Source organism: Myotis yumanensis, unplaced genomic scaffold (genome assembly GCF_028538775.1).
Source record: "Myotis yumanensis isolate MYYU_CA2020_CCGP unplaced genomic scaffold, mMyoYum1.0.hap1 SCAF_5, whole genome shotgun sequence".
NCBI lineage: Eukaryota > Metazoa > Chordata > Mammalia > Chiroptera > Vespertilionidae > Myotis > Myotis yumanensis.
In genome coordinates, this window is record NW_027223756.1 from 79647069 (window position 1) to 79659205 (window position 12137).

The 12137-nt window shown below is 55.1% G+C and overlaps 1 protein-coding gene across 5 annotated transcripts in view; it reads left to right on the forward strand.

The window, feature by feature from the left end:
• Positions 1 to 3451, forward strand: part of KDM4B (lysine demethylase 4B) — a 134684-nt gene extending 131233 nt beyond the window's left edge. For all 5 annotated transcript variants that reach the window (XM_070415877.1, XM_070415878.1, XM_070415875.1 and 2 more), the window contains 2 exons: positions 60 to 152; positions 1348 to 3451. In XM_070415877.1, the coding sequence (XP_070271978.1) occupies positions 60 to 152; positions 1348 to 1524 (270 nt within the window). In that variant the 3' untranslated portion in view covers positions 1525 to 3451. The remainder of the gene's footprint in view (positions 1 to 59; positions 153 to 1347) is intronic.
• Positions 3452 to 12137: the final 8686 nt, after the last annotated feature.

The following is a 12137-nucleotide window of genomic DNA, read 5'->3' on the forward strand; positions in this document are numbered from 1 at the left end:
GACCTTGGGAGTCAGTCATTGGTGCTGGGCACCAGCCTGAGAACTGTGCCCCCGGACAGGTGGAGTTTGAGGACGGGTCCCAGCTGACAGTGAAGCGCGGCGACATCTTCACCCTGGATGAGGAGCTGCCCAAGAGGGTCCGGTCACGGCTGGTAAGTGGCTGCACAAGGTGGGCTGCCCTCAGAAGCCCTCGGGAGTCATGGAATGTGGCCTTGACCTCCCTGCCGTGGCCTTTGCTCCCCTGGGGGCAGCTCTCAGGAGTGAGCATGGTCTGGCAGGTGGGAGCACGTTGGAGGGCCCTTCCCAGTAACAGCGCAGAGAGGAGATGAACCTGCACCAGGCAGGCGCCTGGTGACACATCCTGCATGTGGAGCAGCTGCCGCCTGCACACACAGTCTGAACTCCAAGGTTGGCGGTGCAGAAAGAGACTTTCTAAAGCTCATCCCTTTCAAAGGGAACAGTGAGCCCGGGAGGTGGGAAGCGATGGGCCTTTTCTCCCCGCCCATCACTGTTCCCTTTCTTTTGTGTTTAATCCAAAGGCCAGGTTTTGAGGAGCAGGCGGCTGCGGCTGGGGGTGATTGAGCTCAAAGTAAGAGCTCGGGAGGACGACGGGGGGGTTTGCACAGCTGACCTCAGACACCAGGTTCCCTTGGGGAATGGACTGGAGCTGCCAGACAGATGAGCAGCTGCACCCCCCACCCCCCACTCCTCATGGCCCGGCCACCCCCTTTCTAGAGCCAGTGACGGAGGTGTTGGATCCCCTCCGGGCCCACCTGCTGGGAGGCTCACGCACAGGATTGGGGGTTTACACAGAGACAGACAGGAGCACTGAGAAGGAGAAGCCATCCCAGGGACTAACTGTCCCTCTCGGAAGGTATTAGGTGAGGGACAGTGGCCTTCGGCCCCCACAGGGCAGGCCCCAGTGGAGCCCTTGTTTCAGCCTGTCCTGGCTGCTATAACAGACCACAGACTGGGCAGCCTAAACCACAGACATTGCTTCCCAAAGTCCTGGAAACAGGAAGTCCAAGATCAAGGTGCTGGAAGATCTGGTGTCTGGTGAGACCCGCTTCCTAGTTCACAGCCAGCCCCCTTCTGGGGTCCTTATGTGTGTGTGTTGCGGGGGGAGAGCACTTGAGCCGCACAGGCGTGCTCTGGGGTCCTTTTTGTAAGGGTTCTAATCCCACTCAGAGGGTCTCACCATCATGGCCTAATGCCTTCCCAAAGGCCCCACCGCTAATACCATCACGCTGGTGGATAGAGCTTCAACACAGGAATTTGGGGGACATAAACCTTCAGTCCATGACACCCCCTTCTGCACTAACTCCTGTGCTGTCTGGTCCCCCACAGTCAGTCAGCACCGGGGCGCCGCAGGAAAGCGCCTTCCCTGGAGAGGAGGTGAAGGCCGCCAAGCGCCCGCGCGTGGGCACTCCGCGTGCCTCCGAGGACTCGGGGCGGAACCCAGACTACCTGGCCTTCATGGAGAGCCTGCTGCAGGCCCAGTGCCGGCCCAGAGCCCCCTTCTAGGACCGCCAGCCAGTGCCCAGCCACCCCTCGGCCCAGCAAAGCAGGCGGCAGCGGCCCGGGCATTTGCTTGCTGTGAATTCCTGTCCTCGCCTCCCCGCCCCGAGAGGCTACCTCCATGCTCTGCGGGGACAGGAGCAAGCAGGATGCCGCAGGGCCCAGACTCAGGGAGTGGGGCCATGCCGGCTCTGGGGGCATTGGCTGGGGCTCGCGCCACCCCTACTACTCAGATTCGTAAACCACGTAAGCTCTTCTTCTCGAAAAGGTGCTACTGCGTTGCCTGCCTCCTGAGCAGCCTTTGAGATTGTGACTCCTGTACATAAATCTCCTTTGTGAGGCTCTTTCTATAAATACTTATTGTTTAAAAAACTCAAGAAAAAAGGAAAACAAAGAAGAGGAAGAAAGTCCCTAAAGTTGTTTTGTAGATTTGTGGCTTTAAAAACAAAACAAAAAATATTCTTTTTATTAGAACCGAGACGTTCTGAGGGAGACAAAAGCATCTCATTTTTTTGTTTGTTGTTATTTTAAGATCTTACTCCTCTGTGAGCAGGCAGGAAAGTGCGGTGAGGCCTGGAGCGGGGATGACACCCAGCGACAGGCCATGCCCTGTCACTCTGCTCTCTCCCTGACTTTGTGAAGGTCTGTCTGCGCAGCTGGCCACAGTGCCAGCCCCTCTCTGGCCAGGCAGAGGAGGGACAGGAGGAAGTTGGAGGACCTTTTAGTGGCCAAGTGCTGGCCACCGTGTCTAGGAGCCTCCCTCCTGTCTGAGCACCTTTGCAAATAAACAATCTCTTCTGGTTTGTTCCATCTTTTGCTTCTTCCCCCGTGAGAACCATTCCACAGTGAGGCCTGCAGTATGCGAGGGGGCTCTGTGCAGACTGAATGCTCCTGGTGCCACCCAGGAGCCCCTCAGCCTGCTCAGGGGAGGGAGCCCCAGTGTGGGTGGCCTGCAGCGGAGCAGATGGGCGCCCGGCTTCCGGGGAGGGAGGACACAGAGCCGAATCAAGCCTCCAGGTGGCCCAAGTCCAGCCTGTGTCCCCAGGCTCCTGGTGCCCCTGCTTTGGCTGCAGCCCTACATGGGGAAGGGGCATGGGGAGGGCTTCCTGACACCCCGAGGGGCTGGCAGCATCCTCTGTCCTTTCTGTGACCCGTGTGTCTGGGAGAGTGAGCAAGAGAGGGAGAGGGCATCGCTGCTTTCAGCGTGAAGGAATCTGCCTCTGACGAGTGGTGGGTGGACTTAGGAGAGAGAAACACGCTTTCCCGAGAGCTCGGGAAGGGCTCCGCGCTCTCCATCCCTGCCGTGCCCTCTCCCTGCAGGACTGACAGCTGACAGCGTCATTTACGTGTATACGTTTTTTTTTAATTAAAAAAAAAAAGTGTTCTAACGCTTACCAGGCCAGAGAAAACTATTTAAGGAAAATGGAGAGTATGTAAATGAGCCAAGAACCTTTCATTCCCTTGGTGGGGGGAGGAGGGCAGTTGTCCGTGTGGGCGGGGGCGGGAGGGACTGAGGGGAGTCAGCCGAGATGTGGGGGTCTCCCTCTGCATGCAGCAGCCCCGCCTGGTGGCGCCATCTCTGTATTCATATGTAGTTTGAAAATGCTATTTATATTGTAAAGAAAATAAAAAGAAGCAGGCAGACACTCTGTGGTCCATGGGGGCCTGGGGGTCTGAGGGATAGCCAACCCTGTGGCGGGGTCTCTGGGTCGCGCCCCTGTCATGGGTTCCGGGATGACTTGTGCAGACAGGTCGCCGCACAGCAAAGAGAAACACATTTCCCCACAAAGATATATGTCTATGTGCAAAAACAAAAACCCCACCCACCCTCATTTTTTTCCGACCCAGGATTAAGGATGTGCTGTATTTTTTGCCTAATTTCCCTGCCTCTAGGTTCATAATGAATTAAAGGCTCATGAGCACTGCGATTACAGGTCCATGTCGTTGGTGTGTCTTCATTTCTGAGTGGTGCCTGGGCGACAGGAAGGCCGTCTCCCCAGTGGCCTGGCCCCTCCACCCCCAGCCCCGAGGGAGGAGGGCTCCTTCCCACGCTGGGGTCCACAGCTTGTATCTGCACACATTCCTCTCCGAAGGCTTTCTGGCCCCTCAGGCAGGTGGGGCTGAGGTGGCTGTGGCAGTGGGCCCCCTCTGCGGACAGTCAAGCAGCACCCTCTGGCTTTGACCCCTCTCTTGTTTGGAGAAGATGGCTGCCCTCTCCTACTGCCTTCTCAGCCTCTGACCCGTTCCCGTGACACCTGAGTGGTGGGCGTCTATTGGGCATGAAAGACAGTGGGTCTCCTGGCCCTGGGGTGAGTCTGGGCCCCTGGCATTCATGAACATGTCGCTCATCTCACAAGTACTGGGAAACAGCACCAACACAGCAGGTCCGATCCCCGCCCTCAAGCTGACACCAGTGAGAGAGGCAGGCAGTAAGCAAAATGTATGGGATGTCAGCTGTGCTGTAAAGACATGGTAGGATGTGCTGTTACTAGTGTCATATTTTTACACACGAGTCCTGAAGGAGATGAGAAAGCGAGCCATGGGGACAGCCTGTGCAAAGGTCCTGGGGCAGGACTGCCTGACATGTTGGAAAAGCAGCCAGGACGCCTATGTGGCTGGAGCAGAGTGGGCGAGGGTGGGGGGGTGAGAGCAAGGAGGTGATGGGGGCAGGTCATGCAGGGTCTGTGGGCCCCAGGGAGCACGTATTCCTTTATCCCAAGGGAGGTGGGAGCCCTGGAGGGCAGTGGACTGAGGAGGGATGGAACCTGGCTTGGGTGCTCACAGGTGCCTTCTGGCTGCTGCAGGGAGGACAGCCTGGAGGGTGAGGGTGGGAGCTGGGGATCAGCGGGGAGGGAACAGTACTGAGCACCTGGGAAGATGGCATTGCCATGAGCTGGAATGGGGAACCTAGAGAGATCCCCCACAAGAAGAGACATGAGTTTGGGGCCAGGGCAGGGCCTTTAGATGTCAGCTCAAAGGTCGTATGTTTGCTGGACTGATGAGAAAGGACTCAGAACGGGCCCAGGGTGTTCGTGCAGGATGGTGAGGAGGAGCAGCCTGTGACATGGGGGTACCCCTCTCTGAGCCTCGGCTTTTCCTCTGCAGAACGGGTGTCCTTGCAGGGCAATTGTGTCCTGAGCAGAGATTTCCTTTGATAACATTTCCATCCAGCCACAGCCACCCTCACCCGACTTCTCAGACCCTTCTTTTCAGAGAGAAGCAGCCTTCAACAGCACCAGGACTGTTTCCCCATTTGCTACAGGGGCCTCAGCATCACTGACTAGACAGGTCAGTGTCCTCTGAGCCTGCCCAGAGCTTGATGGACACACTCAGTCCTCAGCCCCGGGGTGGGGGCTGCAGAGAGCAGACCCAGGTGGTTGGCACGGCAGCAGCGGGCCCGCTGTTACCAGCATTCTCTGAAACATCGTAAAACAGGGAGGTGTGTGCGACAGGCCCCTGTGGTCTGCAGCCAGGGCCGAGACATCTGGCTGGGCCCACTGTGCAGCCATGTGGAGCCAACGGGCCCTGCGCTCAGCACTAGAGTTTGACTCATTTATTCTGGCAGCAAATATTCCTGCGCACCTGCCCTGTGCCAGGACCTGAGGAGCTGGCTGAACAAAAGGGAGACACAGGCGTTGCTTTTGTGGGGTTTAGAGTTCAGGAGAGCAGGCAGAGGACGGAAATGTCAGGGACCATAACTACTTCTCTGACATACGCCCTGTAGGATGAGAAGGTGGGGGTGGTGGAGGTCCTGGACACTAGGATGTGGGGGAGACGTCTTAGGGGGTGAGGTTTAATTGGATCCAACCCTTCAAGGGGTGTCCTATCCGAAAGACGCGGGGCCAGGGGCACACTGGGTCCAGTGCCCCGTCTTCCTGGGCCCAGCAACCTGAAGCCCTCGGGCCAAATCTAGCCCTCCATTTGTTCTTGTTTTTGTTTTTGTTTTAATCTTTACCCGATTATTTCTAGAGGAAGTGGAAGGGAGGTAGAAGGGGGGGAGGGGGAAGAGAAACATCCATGTGCAAGAGACACATCGATGAGGAACCTTCTGTCTGTGCACCACTGCTCTAACCACTGAGAAAAACCAGGCAGGCCCTCCACTTGTTTTTTATAAATAAACCTTTATTAGCACAGCCACACCCACTCATTTAGCATCATCTATGGCGCTTCCACTCTACAACAGCAGAGCTGAGCAGTAGCAACTGAGACCCCCTGGCCCCAAAAGTCAGACATGTTTAGCATCTGACCCTTTACCAAAAAAAATGGTCCTCATCCCAGACCTAAAGTGGAGGTGGCTGCCTCCACACCTGCTGGGTGCCTCTGACAGCATCTTTCTCCCATGGGGCAGCCCTCACGCCCAGACCCACCTCCTCTCTCAAAGCTCCCTCATTCCCAGCGCACTTCCCCCCGTAGGAAGCATGGCAGAAAGGACTGACCAGGGACCCTCCACTCATCCATCACCCATCCCCTGGGGCTCTGCCCTCCACAGCTCCGCCACCTCAGCTGGTCCTGCTCACTGTTGGCAAGAGAACCAAACCTGTCAGGTGGCCCAGGCCTGCAGGCTACCCCACCCTAGGTGACCACCATCCACCCGCACAGAAAAGGGTTCGGGCCTCCGTTAGCCTCTGCAGGCCGGTGGTGGGTGGTGCTGAAGTCTGTGTCTGCTCCCACCCCACGCCCCCTCGCCAGCGGTGCCTCCTGTCCCCAGGGCACCCTGTCCCAGTGAGACATGGGGAGCCCTGGCACCCTCCCCAGGGAGCATGATTTGTGGATTAGGTTTACTTGGCACTTTTGCTCTGTTAATGAAGAAAATAAGAATTATTTGCTGTCACGGGCAGCATGAGGGGTGACACACGGCCAGGCGAGGCAGGGAAGAGTGAGTATCAGGGTGCCCGGTGACTCCTTGGTGTGGCATCCATCCTGCTGCTCCCCAGGGGACAGACAGATGTGTCCCAGCAGCTTCCTGGGGCTGGTGGCTTCACACAGCAGACATTCTCTCCCTGTCCTGGAGGCCAGAAGTCCCGAGAGCCAGGTGTCCGGGCTGCACGCCGCCGGAGGCTCCAGGAGAAGGTCCCTTCGCCTCTTCCAGCTTCCGGTGGCCCCGGTGACCTATGGCTGGTGGCCGCATGGCTGCAGGGTCTTCGTTCTCCACATGGCCGTCTCCCCGACTCTGTGTCTTCTCTCTGTCTCCAGTGTCTCTCAATCTGCTTCGTCTAAGGACACCCATCGCTGGATTTGGGGCCTGCCTGAATAATCCAGAACATTCTCTTCATCTCAAGACCCTTAACTTGATTACGTCTGCAAAGATGTTTTCTTTTCCCAAATAAGGTCATAGTCTCAACTCTAGGAACTAGACCTGGCGTATGTTTTGGGGCCCCCAGGCCACTCCAGCATCCTTCCCCTATCACGGACCTAATGACCCCGATGTCACTGCCTGGTCCCACGACTGTCCCCCCACGTGGCCACGAGCACCTCGAGCATAAGGACAAGGTCTTAGTCCCCTTGGCACCTGCTGAGCTCTTACACACATAGTCTTGTTTCATGTTCTTCCGACCGTAACTGAACTCAACCAGGGTGCGGTGGGCCCCCCATGGAAAGTAGACAGCAATGTGTGAACCCAACTACGCCACCGAGAGGGAGAAGCTGGTCTGTGGGGCTTTGGAAACAGTGTTCTGACTGGATCCTGTTAGGCTACAGACAAAGATACTTACACACCAACGCTGCGCCCAAGCTAGGAACTGGTTCTCTCTGGGCAGCTACGCCGGAGCTACTTTGTGTGAGTCCTGGGGTTGGACAAATGAGTAAATAGATTGTAGGTGATAGAGCCAGGTTCCTCTGAGTCAGAGAAAACAAGTTAGGGAATACTAAAAAAAAAAAAAAAAAAAAAAAAAGGGTACAGACGTAGAAAAAACACAGAACCCAAACCTAAGCCAAGGCTAGAAAAATTTGAACAAGATAAATTACGGGATTGAATTATAACCAATAGAATAAAATATACAAATTGCTACAAAGAGTTGAATTTATAAGTAAATGGGCTGGGGAGCCCTGGCTGGGGGCTCAGTTGGTTGGAGCGTCATCCCGTACACTAAAAGATTGCGGGTTTGATCCCGTCAGGGCGCGTGTACATGAGGCAACTGATCGATGTTTTTTTTTCTCACATTGGTGTTTCTCTCTCTTCCTCTCTTTCGCTCTAAAAAAAAAAGAGAGACAAGAAAATCAATGAAAACATATTCTTACCCTGGCCAGTGTGTTCAGTGGTTAGCGCATCACCCCACACACCGGAAGGGCCACGGCGTCAACTCCCAGTCAAGAGTTGCTAGTTCACTCCATGTCCCAGGTCGAGGCACCTGTGGGAGACAGTCAATGTGTCTCTCTCACATCAATGTTTCTCTCTCTCCTCCCCCCACCCCTTTCACTCTCTCTGGAAAGCAATGGAAAAAATATCCTCAGGTGAGGATTAACAAAAACAAACAAACAAAAAACATATCCTTGGGTGAGGATTAAAATAAATAGGCTGGGGAGAAGGGACTGCCCTTTCTTACAGATGAGTTTTGATGGATAAATGTAGAAGGGAAGAAAGGACAGGAGTTCACATCCAGTCACTCAGCAAACGCTGACGGAGCGCTTTGTTGTCCTGGCTCTGTTCCGGGAGCCTGAGCTGCACGGGGAAGAAGACCGGCAAACATTGTCCCTGCCCCGGGCGCTCTCAGTCCCTCAGGGGCGGCAGACAGGACAAACAGTCCCACTCTGGAGCCGGTTAGAAGATTGTAAATGTACGTGAAAAAAAGAAAGGGGGGCTGGGGTACGATTTTATATAAGGTGTTCAGGATCTCGCTCAGAAGGTGACGTTTGAGCAAAGACCTGAAGGAAGTGAGGGAGTGAGTCAGTGTACATCTGGGAAAAGAGGGCTCCGAGGGGAACACACAGCCTGTGCAAAGGTCCTGGGGCGGAACTGTGCCTGGGGGAACAGTGAGGAGGGTTGTGGGGCTGGAGCAGGACGAGGAGGGGAGAGAGGGAGGAGGTGGAGGGGTAAAGGGGGCAAGTCATGCAGGGCCTTGAGGGCTGTGGAGAGTTTGGGCTCTCACCCAGAGGCAGGTGGGAGCCCTGGAGAGCTTATATTCAGGTGCTCACTGTGCCCTCTGGTGGCTGTGGTGGGGGACAGGCTGTGTGGGGCAAGGACAGGAGGGGAGGGAAGGGCTGGACCCGGGTGGAGGGGGCTGCACTGGTCCAGGCAGGCGATGATGGGGGCTGGGCTGGTGGAAGGAAAGAAGAGACCATTCTTTGGGGTCAGTGGAGGTTTCTGAGACCCTGAAAAGGGATACTTAGGGTGGGTGTGAACGCCTGGTCAGAGGGGCGTCCACATTTCTGCACACAGAATGGCCCTGTTCTTTGGTAAAAAGTAATATTCCATTGTACAGATGGACTGTAATTTGTTTAATCAGTACCCTATTGATGGACGCTAAAGTTATTTCCAAAATGTCCCCATTAGGGACAATGCGGCCAAGCAGGTTTCTTGAATGCATGTTTTTTCTAGAATAAATTTCTTTTAAAAAGAGTGTGTGTTGGGGGGGGATTTTTGGGTGGAAGCACCTATAATTTGACTTTGAATTCCTGCAGCCAGATGTCACCCCCAATGCCTCTGTGCCCCGCTGTGCGAAGTGAGAGTGCCACGTCCCCTTACCCTTCGGGACGTAGCTATAACCGGCCTGTGATCTTTGTCTATTGGATTATCGCAAAGCCGGTCTGATCATGGTTTAAACGCTCATTCCCCTTATAAGCTGAGCACCCCTTCATATGATTAAAAGCGCTTTGTCAGACCATCTTGAAACGAATTATTTAAAAAGTTCCCAGTGACCATTGCCCTTTGATGCGATGTTCAATCCTTCGCCCCTCGATCCATCCAGCTCAGTGTCGCTCGCTGAGTCGTGAGTCAGGGACCACCCCCAGGCCGACTCTTCCCCTGATTCTGGGAAATTAGAAAAACCAAGCCCGTGATCACGGTGCAGTGAAAGCCGCGGCAAGTGGCTGGTGACTTCATATCCGTTCAAACTGAGACCCAGAGCGTGCAGACCTGTCTTGCCAGAGACCCGTGTCCCTGCCATGCGTGGCACGGGCTGCAAGGAGGACCGTCCCCCGTGGGGAGGCAGCCACACTGCGCGCTCCCCTGGCTGCCCTAACACTGAGCATCCCACAGGGCGTCTGCTGAAGCCGTGGATCCAGGTTTGACATATGCCCGCGACGAAGCTTCCCTCTCATGCTCCAACGGGAAACGAAAATCGTCTGTGTCACCGACGGGTCAGACCCCGGGCGACGGCGCCATTTGTGCAAAAGCGCAATTTTCTTAAGGAAACCCAATTTGCTCTCCGAGGGAGGCATGTCAGCCCAAAGGGCACCCCGGGCTGCCAGAGGGCGACGCCTCCCTGCCACACGCCCAGCGCAGCCCCCTGAGCAGCTGTCTGAGATAGTGGCCGTGGACCTGGGTGGAGTGATCGTTGTCACCAAAAAATGTATCTCAAAATTTGTTTCAAAATTGCGTGCGCGCCCCTCCCTGGGAGCACCCGCTTCCCTCAGCAAACAGCGCGAAGTCGCCGCTGCCGCCAGCTTGTCCCTCGCTGAGGAGGGTGCTGGGCCTGTGGCCATGACCACCCTGCTTTTCGTTGCTGCGTCCCAGAAGGGACATCGCAGGGCTGGCCTCCGTCCCCCGGCCCCCCCCTCACCTCCCGGTGTGGAAAGCTGAGCACAGGCTGTGGCTGAGCCCACATTGCATTTGTGCAGCAGTGGCTCCTCCCGGTTGTCCCCAAGCTGATGGGCCTTCAGGACTGACTTCACCCCCTTCCCCAGGCTCCTCGCAGCTCACAAAGCTTCGCTGGAAAGATCCTCTTCCTCGTAGAAAAGGTTTTTAGCCAAAACCGGTTTGGCTCAGTGGATAGAGCGTCGGCCTGCGGACTGAAAGGTCCCAGGTTCGATTCCGGTCAAAGGCATGTACCTGGGTTGTGGGCACATCCCCAGTGGGAGATGTGCAGGAGGCAGCTGATCGATGTTTCTCTCTCGTCGATGTTTCTAACTCTCTCTCTCTCTCCCTTCCTCTCTGTAAAAAATCAATAAAATATATTTTTAAAAAAGAAAAGGTTTTTAGCTACTAAACAGGGCAGATGCTGTGGCAGGAAAACCCCTACCTACTTCTGCCTCATTCTCTTCCTCTACTTTAAAGGCTGGGGAATCAAACACTTGCCTTCCCAAGCTCCCTTACAGCTACGCCCTGCCATGTGACATGGTGCTGGGCAAGGAGACATAAGTGATTGGGAAGTTCTGGGGAAGTGTTTTTATTTCCTCACAGAAGGGACAGTGAGGGCTGGTGCCACCCCTTTCCCATTCCTCTTACCTCTTCCTCCCGTATGGGATGTGGGCGTGATGGTTGGAGCCACAGCAGCCATTTTACAATCATAAAAGCCAGAGCCTGAGAGATGTCTCCGACATCATTCATTCATTGGATGGGTAGTGTTTGCCTGTTTCCATGGTGTAAATGCTCCCACCAGGCAGATTTCCAGCCACTCACATGTGGTCACCGAGTGCAGAATTCAAAAGAGAAGCAGGGAGCGCACCATTATAAAAGGTTGCCACCAAACGGAGACAACAAATATAAAGAAAACCTCAAGAGCATAGATTATAGCAAATGCAGTAAAATAGTTCGCAAACAATGAGTTTTGAATATTTAGCTTCAGCTTTAATACAATTTATTGAATTGTAAGCTTTTATAATTTATTTTTCCTAATGGCTGTTTGACAACCTGTTTGCAAAATTCCCGAAAACCTGACGATGGACCCTCGCCAGCTGGGATGAGCTGGCCTGCGCACCTCCAGGGACGGAGCCGGCTTTCGTGTGAGCAGCACCGTGCAGAATGGTGCTCCGTGTCAGGTTTACTTCGGTCCCTGGTCATCAAGTCTGCTCGTTCGATACCGGAATTGCACATGTGGCTGAGCCCAGAGGTCACTGTGTTTTGTTGGCCAAGTGTTGTGTTGGGTTCTGTTTTATTTTTGGCAGCTCAGACTGCCAGTGACCCCCTGTCACCTGTTAAGAGCACCTCCCAACCACCTGCTCACCAAGACTGGGGCTTGAGTGGCCACAGGTCTGATCAGCGCAGCCTCGCCTCTGTACCCTCCGCTCGCACTCTCTCCGGTGCTGGCCAGGATCCTCACGCTCACAGCTTGACGGGTCCCGGCGTGCACAGCCCCGTTCCCCACTGGGCCGACCTGTGGCCACTGCTCACGCGGTTTTTTTTTTGTTTTTTTTTTGCATTTTACAGATCTTTAAGCATCCTGAATGGCACCATCCTCCAGCCCTGGGCTGGCCCCGGTGGGAGCGAGTGTGGGGAGGAGCAGTTAGTGTGGGGTGGGCTGTCTGAGCTCCTAGGGCTCAGACCTCTCGCTGTGTGCAGCCCACAGTAGTGTTATCAGCAGGGAGCTCTTCCTTCCTTAACAGTTAAGTGTTTCTGAAGCAGGGCCCAAGCAGGGGCTGCCCCCATTTTGAGGAGGCGGACTGTTGCACTGTCTTTGTCTCGTTATATGTCCTCCAGAACACGGAGACCGGTTTGACCAGCAGTTCCACTGTCCCTCAGTGGG